Source organism: Lagenorhynchus albirostris, chromosome 6, assembly GCF_949774975.1.
Source record: "Lagenorhynchus albirostris chromosome 6, mLagAlb1.1, whole genome shotgun sequence".
NCBI classification, from domain to species: Eukaryota; Metazoa; Chordata; class Mammalia; order Artiodactyla; family Delphinidae; genus Lagenorhynchus; species Lagenorhynchus albirostris.
The window spans coordinates 7,527,959-7,547,142 of NC_083100.1; the positions used below are offsets into that span (position 1 = coordinate 7,527,959).

The following is a 19,184-nucleotide window of genomic DNA, read 5'->3' on the forward strand; positions in this document are numbered from 1 at the left end:
CAGGATGGAAAAAACGTGGGTCACAGAGATAGTATCATTCATCCAAGAAGCTCCAAGTTCCCTGTGGGTACAGGGGTGAGTGAGCCTGGCAGAAGTAGGCCTTGTGTCCAGGGGCTGGGAGTCGTGGGAGGGAGGTCCCACATTAAGAAAGCAAATTGAACCAGAAGAAAGGAGTGGGTGGATAAATTCATAGTCCCCCCTGGCTCCTGCAAGGCGGGCTCTTGCATTAGTCTCTAGTTGGTCCCCCGCCTCCACTCCACCGCCTACCCCACCGAGTTCCAGGAGGTCAAGTACGTTCCAGGAGGTCAAGTACCCCAGGGGCTTTCAGAGCAGTGGGTACCAAGGCCAGTCAAGGTTTGGGGAGGCGCATGGTCTCAGCGCTGCGGCCCCTTCTTGCGGCAGCCTCTGGGGCTCTTCCTCCACCACTGCCAACCAACACCCCGACGTGTCCCTGGGGGAGGGCTGAGCATGGGCAGGAGCTAAAGGGGAGGACCCGGAAAGCCCCTTACTGAAACCCCTCTGGTCCAGGCGCTGTGCCAGGCGGTACAGGCGCGATTTCAGCGCACCCCACAGCCTTTCAGCGCGTCCTCCCTGCACGGTGCTCCCGTCCTGTGGGCTGGGATGGTCCACCAGCTTCTTTATTTTCAGCTTGAGCCTCTTTCCGGCGGGCTGGTAGGCATCCCTGAGTGGGAGCACCGGAACGGAGGGGACCTGAGGCCCTCACTCCTCTCGGGGCTGGAATCCCGGAGCCCAGGGCCTGTGCTAGACCCTTGGGAGCGTGTTCCCGAAGCCTCCTTCCCCGCCCCCGAGCTGCCACAGAGCTGACAGGTAGCCGGGATGGAGGCAGAAAGAAGGAGGGAGAGCTGGGGGGCGGGCGGAGGAGGGTGGAGCCGCCCGCGCGCCCCCTCCCTCGGGGCCGGCGGGCGGCGCAGCGAGGCACGGCAGCAGAGGCGGCGGCGGGCGCACGGAGAGAGCGGCCACCCGCCCAGCTCTGCCCCCGGCTCCGGCTCCGGCCCCGGCCCCGGCTCGGGCTCGATCCGCTCTGTTCCCGCTCCGCCCGGGCGCGCACCTGCCGGGTAAGTGGCACCCGAGCCCGCGGCCGCCGCGGCCACATCAACCACCACCTCCGCCGCCACCGCCGCGCCTAGCCTCCAGGCTTTGTCTGCGTCCTCGCAGCTCCGGCTCAGGCTGCGGCTGCGACTCCCGGGCTTGGTTCTCTGGCTCCGCGGACTGCGCGGCGCGGGAGGCTCCGCACCCAGGGCTCGGGGCGCGCGGGGCCAGCTCGCTCTGCGCCGGGGATGAAACTTCGCCCAAGTTTGGGTTCCGGGGAGAACCTGTTGAAGCCGGGAGTGGCCCAGGGCGAGGACGGGGGGACGAAACCGGTTCCGGGTCCTTTAGGGCCGTCGGGGCTTTCTCCCTGATCCTGGGCGGGATGGCGCGCCGGCGCGGGCCGCTTGGGAACGGGACTGGTGGGCGTTCTGGCCATTGAATCGAGAAGACAGGGCTGGGGATGGCTCTGCGGACATCCGCGAGGACGAAGTTTGGTTCTTTAGTCGCTTTCTTGAGCGTCTAGTTCCCGTGCGGAAAGCTGAAGGTGGCTTCAGGGTCTGCATAGAAACGGCACTGACCGCACCTCCTTTCCCCTGCCTCCGCTTTTCCCCTCCCCCCACCTGGCCTTGGCTGTAGGAGGTCCGGAACAAGAAATGCAAAGAGAAGAGAAACAGCCTTTCATTGAAGGCCTGCTACGTGCCAGGCCCCATGCTCGGTGCTCCCCTGCTTTATTACGGGCCTCCCAAACCTGCGGCGGGCATATGTATGCGGAGAGAGGGGAGGTTAAAGGACCCCACTGTGCAGTGTGGTAGATGGTGGCCACTCTGAGCGGTCCCCTTCCTTCATTCTCCGAGTGGCGCAGGGAGGCCAGGCCCCAGGCCCACTCGTTGTTGGGGACTCGGGGTGGCCTCCAGCCTTTGGACCTAGGCCTGTGCCCTTCCTCGTCGTGCTCATGGACCCCGTAGAGCCCCAGTACCCTTCTGAGCCTGTATCTACCTCTCCCGCAGCTGCGGCCCGGGGGGACCATGCGCCGGCCCGCTAGGAGCCTGGCGGCCGGGAGCATCCTGTAGCTGAGATCGCCAAGGGCTGCGCGGTGGTGCCCGCGGCGCCATGGAGGCCCCGTATTCGATGACAGCACACTACGACGAGTTCCAGGAGGTCAAGTACGTGAGCCGGTGCGGTGGGGGAGGCGCGCGGGGAACTTCGCTGCCCCCCGGCTTCCCGCTGAGTGCGGGGCGCAGCGCCCCCGGGGCCCGGGCCGGGCTGCCGCGCTGGAACCGGCGCGAGGTGTGCCTGCTGTCGGGGCTGGTGTTCGCCGCGGGCCTCTGTGCCATCCTGGCCGCCATGCTGGCTCTCAAGTACCTGGGCCCGGGAGCGGCGGGAGGCGCCACCTGCTCCGAGGGCTGCCCGGAGCGAAAGGCCTTTGCGCGCGCCGCCCGCTTCTTGGCCTCCAACCTGGACGCCAGCATAGACCCGTGCCAGGACTTCTACTCCTTCGCGTGCGGCGGCTGGCTGAGGCGCCACGCCATCCCGGACGACAAGCTCACCTACGGCACCATCGCGGCCATCGGCGAGCAGAACGAGGAGCGCCTGCGGCGCTTGCTGGCGCGGTCCGGGGGCGGCCCCGGCGGCGCAGCCCAGCGCAAGGTGCGCGCTTTCTTCCGCTCCTGCCTGGACATGCGTGAAATCGAACGGCTCGGCCCGCGGCCCATGCTCGAGGTCATCGAGGACTGCGGGGGCTGGGACCTGGGTGGCGCAGCGGAGCGCCCGGGGGCGGCGGCGCCCTGGGACCTCAACCGGTTGCTGTACAAGGCTCAGGGCGTGTACAGCGCCGCCGCGCTCTTCTCGCTCACCGTCAGTCTGGACGACAGGAACTCCTCGCGCTACGTCATCCGTGTGAGTGCGCCCCCCCTCCCGCACCGGGCACCCCACAAGCGGCTAGGAACTAGGGGTCCCGCGGCCTGGCAGGCCTGCCCCACACTCCCTATGCGCCCAGAAGACGGGTGCGGAAGGGGAGGGGAGGGTAGAGGAACGGAAGGGAGCGCGCACCGGCAGAGCGCGGGAGGAGGGCGCAAGTAATTTCCCTCGAGTAATTGCGGTGTTTAGCAGAGCCGCGGGAGCCGCAATTTCCCAGCCCTCTGGCAGCGGTGAGAGCTCTGAGGGAGGGGTGTACTGATGGGCTGTGGTGACAGGCCTGTGGGGCTGGGGCGGGCTGGAATGCCTGCGAGGCGGGGGACCAAGTGTCAGTGCGCCCCTCACAGGTAGGGAGAGGACAGGGTTACAGGAGGAAAGGCGGGGAGGGGGGGCGCCCCCCTCTGTCCCCAGGTTAGGCCGGTCAGGTGTGTGGGCTTAGACCGGCTTCTCTGGAATGAGGGAGGGGTTACTGTCTTTATGCTCCCCGGGCTGGTGACAGTGGATGCCTGGCGTGTCCTCAGTTTCCCTTTTGAATGGGAATTGAGTCTGTTTGCAGGAGCCGGGAGAGTTGATCTCTGTCCCCCGTCTCTCTCCACAGATTGACCAGGATGGGCTCACCCTGCCAGAGAGGACCCTGTACTTAGCTCAGGATGAGGAGAGTGAGAAGGTGTGGGCGCGTGCGGTGGGGTTCAGGGAAGGCCTGGGACTCCGGGCGGCCTGGACCAGGGCCTGGCACCGACTGCATCCTTGCCGTGCCCCTCCTGGTGCAGATCCTGGCAGCTTACCGGGTGTTCATGGAGCGCCTGCTCAGCCTCTTGGGTGCCGAGGCCGTAGAGCAGAAGGCCCAGGAGATCCTGCAGCTGGAGCAGCAGCTGGCCAACGTGAGGAGGGCGACTGCTGTGTGCTGGGGGCGGCGAGTACTGGGCGGGGCTTGGTCAGCTCTGCCGTCCATCCCCAGATCACAGTGTCAGAGTATGATGACCTCCGGCGAGATGTTAGCTCCATATACAACAAGGTGACACTGGGGCAGCTGCAGAAGATCACCCCCCACGTGAGTGTGACCCAGACCTGGTGGGGGAGGCGCTGATCTTGGGACTCTTGGGCTGTCCCCTCCCCAGGGACGAGCAAGGCCTCCATGGCCATGGACTCACGTGTCCTCTTGTTGCCCCTACCTGACCCCCTCCCTGTCTTCTGTGGTCCCTGCCACCCCACCCCACTGTCCCCATCCGTGGTCCCACAGCTGCGGTGGAAGTGGCTACTGGACCAGATCTTCCAGGAGGACTTCTCAGAGGATGAAGAGCTGGTGCTTCTGGCTACAGACTATATGCAGCAGGTGTCCCAGCTCATCCGCTCCACACCCCGCAGGTACAGCTGCCCGTTACCCGCCTGCTACCCGCCTGCCCCCCGGCCCCCCCTCCCCCGCATCCCAGACCTATCTGCTTGGAAGCTTTGAATTTCTGCCTCCACCTCTGTCCGGTACCCACCCACTCTGGGGAGGCAGGCGAGGAGCACCGGAAAAGGAGTCCAGACCCCAGGTTCAGACCTGGCTGTCCCACCTACTCTGTGGGACCCTGGGCAGAGCTGTGAGCTTCCCGGGCTGCGGTTTCCTCATGTGGGGATGGCGAGGCTTGAGTGAGTCTGAAGTCAGAAGGGGAAATGGTGGCCGCAACTCTGCTCCCCCAGGGCCACCTTGAGGAAAGCCCCCCTGGTCTCTGCCCCGCTCGGGAAGGACCTGAGGCCTCTCGAGGCCAGTTCTGAGGCAGGCAGTCACCCCAAGTGGCCATTCTCCCACCCCACAGCCAGTCAGAAACCAGTGCTGGCCCGTGCCGCATTAGCCTCAGGTGCTCTGCCTGGTGGCAGAGGTGGGTCTGCTGCGTGTGGGCCCAGCCCTCCTCCCTGACTGGGGCTGGGAGTACCTGGAACGACCCTCAGTCCTGTGCAGGTGCTTGGTCCCGCCCTAGGCTGGGGGCTGGGGGCTGGGGGCCGGGGCGCCCGCGCACGTGAGCCTGTCGGGACACCCAGCTGCTTCACCTGGCCCTCAGGATCCTACACAACTACCTGGTGTGGCGCGTGGTGGTGGTCCTGAGTGAGCACCTGTCCCCACCGTTCCGAGAGGCCCTGCACGAGCTGGCACGGGAGATGGAGGGCAGCGACAAGCCACAGGAGCTGGCCCGTGTCTGCCTGGGCCAGGCCAACCGTCACTTTGGCATGGCGCTCGGCGCTCTCTTCGTACATGAGCACTTCTCGGCTGCCAGCAAGGCCAAGGTCAGGCTGCCCTGGCCTTGACGGTCGGGGTGCGGGTCCTGAGATGGGCATGAGGTTCTTGCATGGCCTTGGTCCAAGCATGAGGAGCACGGGGAGCCCCGCACGTCCCCCTGCAGCCAAGGGCACCGGGCTCGGCCCTCTCTGAGCCTCCAGGCTACTCCTCACCAGGTTTCCTCCTCCAGGAAGCCTACCTGGTTTGTCAGCTGCAGGACCCTCTCCCCACCAAGCTCCTGCCCTCCCTGCTCTGCCGTGCTCAGTGGGATGGCCTTAGGAATGCCGAGCAGCAAGTCCTGGGCTTAGGAAGTAGTGGTGCTGGATGATTAGGGGGTACCCCTTACTCCAGGTGCTGGGGGCTCAGAGCTAAGGCCTCCTGGGTTGACCCTTGATTCCTGCCCCCTGACCCTGCAGGTACAGCAGCTGGTAGAAGACATCAAGTACATCTTGGGCCAGCGCCTGGAGGAGCTGGACTGGATGGATGCTGAGACCAAGGCAGCCGCTCGGGCCAAGGTGACGTGGGACCCTTTTCCCATTTGTTGGTTCCACAATCACACAGTCAGTGCCTACTGTGTGCCAAGCGCTGGGATAACAAAAAAGACAAAGACGCCTCTTGTGGAGCTGGCATCACCCAGCCTGCTCTCCCCTTTGCCTGAGCCCCAGCCCTGTGCTGGCCCTGGAGCTTTCTCCCTCAGAGGGGTGGAAGGCCACCTCCTGAGGCCCTGGCCCACTCACCACCCTCTCGCCTGCAGCTCCAGTACATGATGGTGATGGTGGGCTACCCGGACTTCCTGCTCAAACCCGAGGCTGTGGACAAGGAGTATGAGGTGGGCCTGCCCCTACCCTACCCAGCCTGACCCCTCAGGCTTCTCCAGGCCCGTGGCCGAGACCCCTGTGGAGACCAACCACCACCACAGAGAGGAGCCACAGCCCTCAGCTGACGGACGCGGGGAGGGCGTGGGGCCTCCTGGGTGCTGGTCTGGCCCTGCCCCGGCCTGCCGCTGAGTGCTGCCCACCCCCCATGCAGTTTGAGGTCCACGAGAAGACCTACTTCAAGAACATCTTGAACAGCATCCGTTTCAGCATCCAGCTCTCTGTCAAGAAGATCCGGCAGGAGGTGGACAAGTCCACGTGGGTACCTGGGCTGCAGCTGGGGGGCCCGGGGTGCCATGGGGACAGTGCTCCTTACCAACGCCAGGAGGTTGACGCCTCATAGACACGCTGGTGGGGAGCGAGGACCAGGCCTGCACAGGGTGCGAGTGGGGGCTGTCAGGGTGTGGGACCAGCCCGGGGGACACCCAGGATATAGCTGTAGGCTGGGACACCAGGGCATCCTTTAAGGAGGAGGAGACTAGGAGGTAAGGGTTGTAGGGGAGGGAGTGTGGGTCCCCCCAGCTGATCCCAGCCTCCCTCCACAGGTGGCTCCTCCCCCCACAGGCGCTCAATGCCTACTATCTACCCAACAAAAACCAGATGGGTAAGGGGGTGTGTCCAGACGAGGGGCAGGGTCTGGAGGTGGGGAGGGTCTCCCGCTGACCATGGCCTCCCTGCAGTGTTCCCCGCTGGAATCCTGCAGCCTACGCTGTACGACCCTGACTTTCCGCAGTGAGTAGGGAACCTGGCGTGAGCCAGAGCTACGGCCGTGGCCGCGTCTGCGGGGTGGGTGGGGACTGCTCAGATGGCCCCAGGCCCGGGCTGGGCACCGCAGTCATGACAGCTGCAACCCTGGGTCCCCATAGTCCCACTTCATCTTTGGTTATTTAGATAAAGGTGTAGGGTTTTTTTTTTTCATTCTTTTAAATGTCCCGAGTCCCCCTTACCTGGTTTGAGGCTTTTTTGGGTGTTGCAAAACTGGAACAATCCTAGTGATGAGGAAAAAGGCCAAATCCCACGTGGGGTGCCTCAGTTTCCCTCCTGTCTCCCTCCAACCCTGTCTCCTCCCCGCAGCCCTGCTCTGTTAGATGTTATTTCCTAAAAGGCAGCTGCACAGGTATCACTGGCCCCTTTTACGTACCCCACGAGGAAGCTGAGGCACAAGCGCTCTGGGACCGTGCAGCCACTGGCCTCCCTGGGCTACCTCGTGGCCTGGCCAGGGCCTCCTGAGGCCTGGGCAGCAGCTCGGCGGGGCTCTCAGAGGGCGGGCGAGGCTGGGGCCTGACGCTGCTGCCACGGGCCCAGGTCTCTGAACTACGGGGGCATCGGCACCATCATCGGGCATGAGCTGACCCATGGCTACGATGACTGGGGTGAGACCTGCGGGCGGCCCGAGGGGTGGCGGAGGACAGGCAGTGGCGGGCAGGGTGGTGAGGGCCAATGGAAGCCCCGTGGCTCCCCTGTGCCTGTTGGCTGGTGGGTGGGGAGGGCCTTGGTGCCCAGCCGGGCTCTGCGGTGAAGGCCAGTCTCGGCCCGCCCCCACCCGCTGCCCACAGGGGGCCAGTATGACCGCTCGGGCAACCTGCTGCACTGGTGGACAGAGGACTCCCACAGCCGCTTCCTGCGCAAGGCCGAGTGCATCGTCCACCTCTACGACAACTTCACCGTCTACAACCAGCGGGTGAGGCCCCCTCGTTGCCCCCTGGGCCCCTCAGGCCTGGCCAGCGCAGACTAGGAGCGTGCACACCTCCATGCACGCTCACGTGCCTGAACAAACCCAGCGCCGAGCTCCGTGCACACCCGCCAGGGTCTGCGTGCACACTGACTTGGGCGAGAGAATGAGTTCGCACAGACTCACGCACGTGGGGCACAAAGTGGGGGAGTCCTACCCAAACCCTCTGGGAAAGGGCAGGTGGGTGGAGGCAGGGCCCAGAGAGGCAAGGCCCGAAGGAGACCAGAGGGCCTTGGGCAGCCTCCAACCTCTTCCCTTCTCGCCAGGTGAATGGGAAGCACACACTTGGAGAGAACATTGCGGACATGGGCGGCCTCAAGCTCGCCTACTATGTGAGCTGCCCCTGCCTGGCCCTCGATCCCTGAGGGAGGAGTGGTGGGGGGCACTGGGGACTAGGCTAGAGACCTAGTCATCCCTCCCTCCCCATCCTGTTGAGCTCTGGTCTTGGAGGTGAGGTGCTGTGCTGGGCACAGGGTCCACTGGAAGCGGGACTCCTAGGCCCCCCGCCTTCCAGGAGAGCAAAGAGGGCTGCCTGGAGGGGGTGGCACCTGCCTGGGGTTAGCCTTCTGGGCAGGGAAGAAGGCAGGGGTCTGGGGGGCTCAGCAGGGTGGGTGGTGCGCAGAGCTGGGGCGGGTGAGGGCCTGACTGAGTGGAGGGTGCCAGGTGGCCCTGTTGTGGGCACCGCAGCTCCATGCTCTGCGCCCCCAGGCTTATCAGAAGTGGGTGCGCGAGCACGGCCCCGAGCACCCGCTGCACCGGCTCAAGTACACGCACAATCAGCTCTTCTTCATCGCCTTTGCCCAGGTGTGCGGGCGGGGCCAGTAGGGGAGGGGGGAGGGGGGCACAGCTTCCAGCCCATCTCCCATCAGCCACCCTTCCGAGAGCCCTGTGGGTTCTGGTGGGGGATCGAGGCCTAGCGTGCAGGGCTTCGTCAGTGGACGCCCGGCCTCACGTCCCCGCTCCTCCCCGCTGCCCCCGTCCTGGCCCAGAACTGGTGCATCAAGCGGCGGTCGCAGTCCATCTACCTGCAGGTGCTGACCGACAAGCACGCGCCTGAGCACTACAGGTACCCCGCCTGCCTGCCTGGGCCTCGCCCCCTCCCGTGTCTGCGCTGGGAGTGGGTCGGGGTGGGAACCCCCACCTGCCTGCCTGGGCCTTGCCCCCTCCTGTGTCTGTGCTGGGAGCGGGTCGGGGTGGGAACCCCCACCTGCCTGCCTGGGCCTCGCCCCCTCCTGTGTCTGCGCTGGGAGCGGGTCGGGGTGGGAACCCCCACCTGCCTGCCTGGGCCTCGCCCCCTCCTGTGTCTGTGCTGGGAGCGGGTCGGGGTGGGAACCCCCACCTGCCTGCCTGGGCCTCGCCCCCTCCTGTGTCTGCACTGGGAGCGGGTCGGGGTGGGAACCCCCACCTGCCTGCCTGGGCCTCGCCCCCTCCTGTATCTGCACTGGGAGCGGGTCGGGGCACGAAGGGACAGCTGGGGTACGGTGGCCTGTGCCACACACTCTGTGGGTGTCTCCTCTGCCCCAGGGTGCTAGGCAGCGTGTCCCAGTTTGAGGAGTTCGGCCGGGCCTTCCACTGCCCCAAGGACTCGCCCATGAACCCTGCCCACAAGTGCTCTGTGTGGTGAGCCTGGCTGCCCACCTGCACGCGCCCACTTCCCTGCATGGACTGCCTCTCGCTGGCGGCCGGGGCAGGCATGCATCCAGCTCTGGTCCACTCTGGGTGCCATCCGCCTCCCCAGCACCCCCAGGACCCAGCACCCAGTCACTGTCCCTCACTTCAGGAGGGCCCCAGAACAGGGATGAAGTTGGGCTCCAGGAGGGCCTGGGGGAGACATGCTAAGGTCCCCAGACTAGGCTCTTGGGAGCCAGACCCCCGCCCAGGCTGGATTGTACAGGCCCCGCCTTCGCTGTGTTCTCGCTGCTAAGTCAGGTCAATAAAGCTGCTCTCCTCTTGCTTCCGCCTCCTCAGGGGCCCCCGAGCAGGTGGGACTGGATGAACTCCCGGGGGAGGCTCAGGCGCTTAACAGAATGAGACCCTAGAGAAGACCTTTTCGTCCCCTCCTGGTGGCCTCGGCTGGGCTGCCTCTGTCCCACCTCCCCAGCTCTTGTCTTTCCCACCAAGCACCCACGCCACCCTCCACCAGAGTCCTGCCGAGGCCCCTGCACGGTCCTGAGGGTGCCCCTGGACCAGTCTCATGGGGGCCAGAACACCAAGCCCAGTGACCTACACCCCAGCCTGACGCTGGGACTTAACTTCTCCTGACTGTGCAGAGTGGTCCCCCCTCCGCCCTGCAGGAGTCTCTGCAGTGTCCCCTAGCCAGTCATCACCCCGCGCTAGGCCTTTGCTAAGCTTCTTGGAGAAAGGCGTCCCCTCCAGAGAGAAGAGAGAAGGGGAGGAGTGGTGGGGGCAGGGTGCCGAGGGGGGCTGCAGGTGTGGCCCAGGGTGGGAGGGGAGGAGGAGTGCTGCTCTATCTTGGGCGGGAGGGCAGTGGGAGGGAGGAGCCCCACTAGGGGATCCCAGGCGTCTGCAGGGCTGAGGCTGCCGGCCCTACCTGCTCCAGTCTGTTTCTCTTACTTCAGGGGTGGCCTAGAGAAATCAGCCACTCCCTGAGCAGTGCCTGGTAGGTGTGGCCTGTCCCCATCTCCCGCTGCAGGGGTGAACCTCTTGCCGGTCCAGCTCCTGTCTTTATGCTCAGATGGCTGTCTGCCTCTCAGCCTTGAGTGATGTTTAAAAAGTCCCTGTTATCTGAGCCTTGGACGCACCAACCTGAGGGAGTGGGGACACAAAACGCTCCTGCCACACTGATCGGGCCACAGTGGAGGGTGGGGCGCTGCAGAGAAGAGGCAGGAGCGAAGAAGGACACCACGGGAGAGGCTGCGCTAATCAGTCCAGGGCGCAGAGCCCTGCTCAGGGCCGCCTGTCGGGGGGGCGGTAGGGCCCTTGTGTTCAGGGCGCCCGAGAGGTGCTGTGTTTATGGATCTTCCTTGGTTTCCTCCTGAAGCCTCTTTCCCCCTGGGCTGGGCACATACATACCATGTCCTTTGGGCAGTGAGGGCAGAAAGACAGTCTAGCTCCCTGTCTCGACCTGCCGCCCACCTTCTGGTCGGGGACTTTCTGCATGCGGACCCTCACCCCCTCCCTCTGGCCTGGGATCCTGGCTGGAATCGTAATCATCAGGCCCAGCCCTCTGGTCCCCGGCCCGGCTCCCTGCTTTGCCCAGCTCCACCCAAGACTGATCCCTCCCGTCTCCCTGCCAGCCTAGGGGAGGCCTTGGGGTTGGGGGACCTGTAGTGTGAGACTCCAGCAGGAAGTGCAGCGAAGCCCAGGTACCCCTGGGGCCAAGTTCCTCCCCCTTCCGTCTGTGCCCAGCGGAGGGGGCCAGTGGGGTCGGGCATGTGGGCCCCTGGGATAGGACATGGGGTTCCTGGCCTCGAGACTGTCCCGAGCTGGAAGCTGGGAAGCCTGGGGGCCTCAGCTGCTGGCCCGGGGCCTGATGCCCAGCGTGTGTCCCAGCTGGGGACCACCCACCCTTCCGGCAGGGTTGCGGATGACAGGCTGTGAGGCCACCAGAGACCCCTCCGCCTGATGGATTCCTGCTGGGCTCATGGTGGTGATGTCACTGCTACCCGGGGCTGCAGGGCTCCTCGCATCTTTGGGGAGGACGGAGGGAGACCAGCGGTCAGAGGGAACGCAAGCCAAGGGCATACCAAGGACAGGGTCCCGGCCCTTAGGGCCCACGAAGTTCAGACAGCCAAGGAACCCAGAGCCACGGGGTGGCCCTGCGGGGCATGGTGGCGACATGTGTGTCACCCACTGGTTCCCAGAATGCTTTTCCAGACAGAACCTGAGAGCATCCTCACTGCAGTGAAGCTGGACAGAGGACAGAGGCAGCGCCTCTTACAGACAGGGAGCTCAGGGGAGTCCCATGCCCTGTGCAGGGTCACACTGCTCGTGGCAGTTGCTGGGCGCGTCTTGGTTGCCGGGTCCTCTGGAGCTCCGGCTGCCCGTACTACACCAGCATCCCCTCCCAACAGGTTCTGTTAGGAAACCGAGCATATAGCGTAGACGCTGGCCATTTCGTTGTCTCCCAGGCCCTGTACTTGCAGCCGAGCTGCGGGTCCGCTGACTGTGACGCTGCTGAGGTGAGGACTTGACCCGGCTCAGCACAGCTGCCCACGTGGACTCAGTTTCCCTTGTGTTGGGTGAGGGGTCATGAGTGCAGTGGTGAAGGCCCTTCCGGTGCGCAGTGACGCTAGAAGCAGCCTCAGGGCAGGTCGTTGCAGGGCTGACTCCATCCATCCCCGGGGGTGGCTCACCGCGCAGCAGTCATCCTCTGAGCGGAGCTTATTGGGATGACAGAAAGCACTCTTCAACTAAGCGCTTAACAGCGGGGAAGGAAAGGAGCTCGGGGATGGTTTACAGCAGCACCTGAGCTTCCACCTGTGAGCCCTCGTGCACGGGGCTCATGGTTCTGCCATCCACGGCTTTGAGCCGGAGCCTTGAGCCTGGGGGTCACTGCTGGGTGACCCTGGCGAGTGATCCTCCCTCTCACCCTGTCTGGACCCCAGAAGCATCACCGGTAGACCCGGGGTGTGTCTGAGGGGGGGCCCGCCTGTGGTGGATGCGTTTGAGCTCCTCTGCCCCCAGGACTGCATAGCTGCTGCCTCCGCAGTGAGAGCCCCACAGAGTCCTCAGTACCATCAGGGTGTCACCGAGCAGCCCTGTCCCGCAAGCCTTTCTAACCAGTTCAGTGGGGCCCAGACTCAAGTTCCTGCCCCCCGCGTGGCTGCTTCTGTGCTGACCCAGGTGCCCAGCGCCCTGGGGAGCCCGGCTTGCGAGGAGCCCTAGACGCAGTCTTTTTAAATGGCTTGAGCCCTCGCTCCAGGTATGCTGGGAACTCCAGGGTCGTCCATGAGCAAATACCTCTGGGGTGGGTTCTCAGGGGGCTTGGGCTCCTCCTCCTTCCCACCCCACCCCCCGTACCCCCCATGCTGGGCAGCACCCTGACTCCTTCCCTCCCCAGGGGGCAGGTGGAGTCAGAGACAGCACTGCAGGTCTGCTTCCTGCGGGGGCCCCTTTCACTGCCTCTTTCTCTCCCCTCAGGGCACCTCACCCCTCCCCTAAACTGGCTTGAGGAACCCCCTTTCCCTGGATTTAGTAAAAAGAGCAATGTCCCGTCCCCCCTGCCAGCTCCAGGCCTGTCCAGAGGCTGCCCCTTGGGCCACCCTGTAGCAGACAGGACAGGACAGGGCAGCGGCAGAGCATGAGAGCCCAGCTTCCTCCCCGTCTCCACAGCCCGCGTAGGAGCTTGGACTCGAGTTTGGGTGGTACTCACTGAGCGGGACCTTGGCAGTCATGCCTCCCCTCTCCACCCCACGTCCCAGGAGAGACTGAGAGGAGGGGTCGTTTCTTATGGATGTGAATTCTGCCACCTCCACCCCTTAGAATCCATTTTTGTTTCAATGGCATTTCCCCTTCCTGCTTCCCTTGCGAGGCGACACAGACACCTGTCACCAGCCCAGCCTGCAGGGGTCCCAGGGGACTTCTGGAGAAACTGAGACCCTTTCCACCTTGGAGCCAGGCAGCCTCTAGGGTATCTGTCACTGCACAGCAGGTGACCACGAGAGCCAGTCCTTGGGAACATCTTCCAGAAAAATGCAGGCCTCCGGCACGTTATTTATAACTCCTTCATAGGATTATTGAAGGTTTCAGAACGATATGAAACTCAGCCCATCCTCCCCAAAGAAGTCCTCGCTCTATAGCCTCCCTTTTCCTGGAGGAGATCCCAAGTTTGGACGGTAGGTTGCTGAGCGGGACCTCAACTGTGTGTGCTTCACCCTGAGGCCGAGCAGGAGAGCAGAGCCACCGTCCTGGCCTCACAAACCGCCAGGGGCTGGGATCCTACGTCCCGAGTCCCCCTTGCCTTCGGGGAAAGCTAGTTGCACCCTGGCCTGGCCTTTCCCTCAGAGCCCTCAGGTGAGCTGGCCTCCAGCCCTGGTGTCCTGGTGGGATCCCTGCCCCGTGAGGTCAAAGGGGACCCCAGGCTCCCGACCCTGCAGACGGTTTCCCCTCCAGGCCCGACACTAGCCTTTGTCCCCAGTGCTGTTCACGGGACATGGCTTGTGGCTCATCTGGGGGCTCCTTGTTGGCCCGGGTGGCGTTCTCAGCCCTCACTCGTTTACAGCCCACCTTTGAGCTGCCGTCCCACAGGTTCCACTGGTCATGGTCCCTCCCACCGGTGTGGGGGTGTCGCTCATTTTGCCCCGTGTCTCTGGCTGGGTTCGCCCTCTGCCTTGTGGTCTGCTGTCCTAAACAAAGGCCCGCCCCATCCAGGCCTCCTCCCTGCCCTGCTTGCCTTACCGCACAGGGTGGGGGGTGCCCCCTGTAGGGCATGCGCCGTTCATCCCTCAGCTCCAGCCCTTCGAGGGCCCCTGCCAGCCAGGCTGCCGTCCAGCGGGAGCTCACCGGGACAGAGGGGAAAGAGGCGGCACCTGCCTCCGCGACCTCAGCTGCGCCGGGACCTGGGAGCCTCTGGCAGCGGCTCGGGCTGACTCACTGGGCTCAGGCAGCTCAGAGCCCCCCAGCTGCTGGCAAACGGTGCTGTGAAGCTGCATCTCTCCTTGTCTACTTCGCATAAATGATAATAAAAAACCCTCTTACCTTTCTGCGGGACCAAAGCATCGCGGGCACTGCTGACTGGCGAGGTCTGCAGGCAGCTACTTCCCTGTCACCCGAGGAGCCCAGGCCGGGCTGGGAGAGGAGGGGGTGCCCTGCTGGCTGATAATGAGGAACGTGCAAGTCTGGTGAGCAAAGAAAGGGCCAGAACAGGGCACGGGACCTGGACACCCCCATACTGAGGGAGGACGGCGGCCTCACCATCTGGGACAGCGGGGCAGCTGTTTTCTTCCTGAGGGTCAGCTCCAGGGACACACAACTGGTCCCCAGGCACAGTGCCAAGCACGGCGGTGCAGGCTTGGCATCCCTGGCGGCAGGGTCAGGTCAGAGGACCCTGGGCTGTGGCTTGGTGTGTGTGTCCGGAGCGAAGAACCCTAGAGCTCTGCTCAGCTGGAGCAAGCAGGCCCTGGGGCCACCTTAGATCAGAGGGTGCAATTTAAAACACGCACAGCTTCCTGCAGGTCTCCGGGCCCCTCCCCCTGCCACTGGAGGTGGGACTGGGGGAGGCATCGCCGAAGGGGCAAGAGCCTGTCATGCAGATGCTGACCAGGTGGGGAGACCTGCTTCTGGAAGCAGGGGGTGGGTAACAGCCTCAGATGGTCATGTCAGCCCCAAGGTCAGGAGGAGGGTACATCTGGCATCCCATCGGAGGCCTCCCGAGAGGCTTCAAGGCAGCGCGCCTGTTTTTACCCATCGTGAAGCATCCTGGGTAGCCACCAGAGCCATGCTGGGCTCGGTGCCCAGCATGGGACAGGGGGTCACAGGGGCTCCAGGAGCTGGGGGTGGGTGGGGCTGCAGGTCTGGCTGGGACTGAACCTGGAGCACCCCCGAGGGCCCAGTCTGAACTCTGCAGGGAGTGATGCACCTGTGGTCACGGGAGTTTGGCCTAAGAGTCCTGTCCGGGGCCCAAGTACGCCTGGCCTCCCGTCGGAGTCTCAGGGGGTTGGGTGACGGGACACTGGGCCTTCCAGAGGGCCTAGTGTGTGCTGGGGTCTCCCAGGCTTTATCTCATTGGCAGCGTTGCCACATCCCTGGGCAGTCGGCACTGTTCCTATTTAATGTCTAGCTCCATGCTGCTGTCTTCATCCTGATGGAATCAAATTTATGTTTGGGGGCAGGAGAAGACAATTTAAGCATAACACACTCCCTGCCCGTATTGGGCCCCCCCTAACGTGCAGCGTGCACCTGCATTATACATGAAGCCGGCCTTCTCAGAGGTGCGAACGCCTGCTCTGTCGTGAAGATCGGTGTTGTTTTTTATCTTTTCTGACACCGGCAATGTAACTCCGTACAAGATTACATTTCTTTCCCAATCCCGTGAGGGGTCATGGTGACCTGTCGCTCCCTTTGTATGTGCTCGTCTGGATCATGTATCTTAGGTCAACTTTGTGTGAAACCCCGGTGTGTGAGTTTAACATACGATCCTTTATCTCAAAAATGTGTATGAACAGTCCTCAGAGGTTTCTGAAAGACTCTGTCCCGGGTTGTAATCCTCAGTTGGCTCAAATAAAATTCTCTATTTCTTCTTTAGATCACTATTGATTAATTTTTCATCAACAGCGGTTTCGACCAGGCACCCACCCTCCAGCATGGTTCTCAGGTGTCCTGGGGAAGAGAATGTGGGCCCTGCAGGGGGGCGGGGGGCTGACACAGTGTCCCCTCCTCATTTGCTCACTTCCGGTGGATTGCGACCTAGTAGAATTGAGTGTGTCTAGTTAAGTAGATTTATGGATTATATGATCTAGGTTTTAACAAACGAACCCTCCCAATCAAGTGGCTTACCAAAAAGTCCTGTAAAGGAACTGCAGATAACACCCGTCATCTACAGCAGGTGAGCAACCACAGAAGTGGCAGCTGTGACACTCCTGACACACGCTCCTCCTCACCCACGGTACAGACCTGACGAGAAGTCAGCCCCAAATATAAAACATGAAACAAAACCAAACTCTTTGGGGATGGCATATCCTGCTACCCTTCAGTGCTGTAAGCCAGGTGTGACCAGTCAGGGATATGCTTGGTTTCTTTTTTATTTCAATATATTAAAACATTCTTGTATTTATATGCTGAAATAAATATAAAATTTGAAAGTTAAAAAAAAAAAAAAACCAAACTGTTTGAAGCACCCTCACATCCATCATTGCTGGAGAAGCTACTCTGGGCGCCTTGAGGTCTTCGTCGATAACAGCAGGAAACTCTCCTGGTGAGCAGCTAAGCTTTCAGAACATGAAGACAAACCCCGCAGTTTTTTCCCAGTGATGTTTAAAGTGACGTGATTTTTGATATTTCCCTAAGCAATGATAGCATAAGACAAAAAACACCTACCCCCAGGGTAAACATTTATTCTTTCTGCTGTAGTAACAATGGCAGAAACGATGAACAGAAAATGATCTGTCGACAGACTGAAAGGCATTTCTTTGCCAGCAAATACCTTTGGAAGATGTAGAGAAAACACTGCTCTAGACTGAAGCAAAAAATGTTAGAGCAAATTACCCAGTGTGGGAGGTTTGCTATACAGTTAGCTGGCTGAAAGTACAGATGTTTCTACACGTCGCAGCTTAAGGTATTTGCTGGATTCCATTCCGATAATCAAATACACAAACCACTTTTTTTTTCTGTGTGAGCCACTAGAGGAAAGATATGGCAGGGAAGATATATTTCCAACATTTCATACTTTGTTTAATAAAAACAATGTCATGTGCGGAAACAACGTAAGTGCACCCGGTGGAACAGCTGCTCCGAACGGATCTGATTTTAAAGGATATTAGATGATAAAACCTGCAGTGGCAGCAGAACCTGCAAAACTCACTCACTGGCCCATCCATGGTCAACCACGGCAGGGAAAAACTAGAAAACCTGAGGGCACATAAAATGCTGCAGGAGCCATCAGTGCGGTTACCTTTCAGAAACCAAGATTGTCCGAGTAGAGGAGAAGCTTTATGACAGATACTTGGTGATGAGGTTGGGTGTGACCATGAAAACATCCCAGATCAACCCCACAGAACGAGCCATGTTTATGGCAAGGTATTGAGAGCTGTCATCAGTCCTCCTGCCCTCTTTCTTCCTAACTTCCTTTCCTTCTTAAAGACCAATATGCTGGTATTTTTCCAGGTGACAAGCATGGGGACCAAAATAAACAACCCATAATAGGAATTGTAAAGAGCTTTATTTGAGCCAAACTGAGGACCGGAAGACAGTCTCCAGATTACTCTGAGAAACGGTTCCAGAGAAGCATGGATTTCAGCACAGCTTTACATCCCGTCAGAACAAAGAACATCAAACAAGTCAGGGATACATTCCTTCAAGGTTTCAAAACAGCTAGATCAGCGCACACACAGAGCGTCAGTATGGCCTTGGCACCTGGGAAGGGAGTCTTATCATGGAAAGAGGACCAACGCTGGCATCTCAAGAAGGGAGGAATTTAATTTTTAACTTGGACGTTCTTTATGCCTGGTCAATGTGTCCTTTTCTTAGTAATTAAAGTGATGTACAATGTATGTTTGATACGCCACAGGCAGGCTGTTCTAGTAAGCATAAAATTCAAGTTAACTCATGTATAAGCCAGAATGACTTCCCCAGACCTCAATATGTGAACATTTCTTTTATCAACAGCTATCAGTCTTAAGCACCCAATAAAAAGCTTGAAAAAAATAAACACACTTTCTCTGCACCTGCCCCTTCAAGATAAAGATGTTAGAACTGATGCTTGAGAATGTTTCCATGGACGCATGATTTTGTGTCCAACACTCTTTGACTGATAAAAACCCCTCGTACCTGCACAGTTTTTAAAAACTTGGAAACAGAAACCGGTTGTAATTTAGGTTTAATTTACATACCATAAAATTCACCCTTTTAAAGTGTACAATACAGCGGTTTTTTCGAATACCCAAAGTTGTGCAGCCATGATCACTAATTCCAGAATAATCTGTTTTTAAACCTGTAGTTTGAAAATGTAGAGTCTCCTTGGGCTTTGAACCCACCTATGAAACATAAACCACCTTCTTCCATTCAGCTCCACAGCTTCGTGACAGCCACTAAAACCCAGAGTCGAAGTAAACTGCCCTGAGAGCCTGGCCTTCAAATTGATGTTTTACAGCGTTAAATCAAAATTTTAGTAAATAGAGGAGCATACTGTCATATTAACATTTCTAGTGAGAGCAAAATGCTTTCTTGCAACTTTGTAAATGTACAAAGAAATTTGTAATTTTATAAAATTTATCAGAAAATATGGCTGTCCTCACCTTTATAAAATTCTCTGAAATGTTCCCTTTGGGGATAGATACTCAATGAGTGTAGTCATACTGGAGAGGGTGCTCAGGCATGTTCTCAGGCAGAGGTCAGAAATGTTACGAGTCTGCACTTCCTCTCTGGTTTCCCAGCTCCCACCTCTGCCTCACAACCTGCAACAACAACAAAAGCAACAGAACAGCCTCTTCTCCCCTCAGGAGCCAGCAGGCTATTTTCTAAGAGTCAGGTCCTGTTATGCCCCTGCTCAAAGCCTTCCAATCACAGCCCACACTCTGGGTAAAGTGCAGACTCCTCCCCCTCTGCACCCCGCCCCCATCCCTCCTGTCCCCTCAGCTTCTACCTTCTTTACCTGCCCCACTCCCTCCAACTCTGATCCTGCCTCTGGCCTCACCGGCGCCTGCCGCTGCTGCCTGAGGGCCCCTGCACCGCTGTCCTT

General features: G+C 60.6%; 1 protein-coding gene across 2 annotated transcripts; it reads left to right on the forward strand.

The window, feature by feature from the left end:
• The first annotated feature begins 957 nt into the window (after positions 1-957).
• On the forward strand, positions 958-9,781 carry ECEL1 (endothelin converting enzyme like 1). 2 transcript variants are annotated; one of them, XM_060151232.1, is made up of 18 exons: positions 958-1,076; positions 2,058-2,946; positions 3,563-3,631; positions 3,735-3,845; positions 3,923-4,015; positions 4,205-4,329; positions 5,007-5,229; positions 5,638-5,736; positions 5,976-6,050; positions 6,251-6,354; positions 6,642-6,700; positions 6,777-6,828; positions 7,402-7,469; positions 7,653-7,777; positions 8,095-8,160; positions 8,537-8,632; positions 8,818-8,894; positions 9,353-9,781. In XM_060151232.1, exons 2-18 carry the CDS (start codon positions 2,161-2,163, stop codon positions 9,450-9,452), a joined length of 2,328 nt encoding a protein of 775 aa, XP_060007215.1. In that variant the 5' UTR covers positions 958-1,076; positions 2,058-2,160; the 3' UTR covers positions 9,453-9,781. The 2 variants fall into 2 exon arrangements, with proteins under 2 accessions (XP_060007215.1, XP_060007216.1); XM_060151233.1 differs by lacking the exons at positions 958-1,076; positions 8,537-8,632 and adding an exon at positions 1,747-1,765.
• Positions 9,782-19,184: the final 9,403 nt, after the last annotated feature.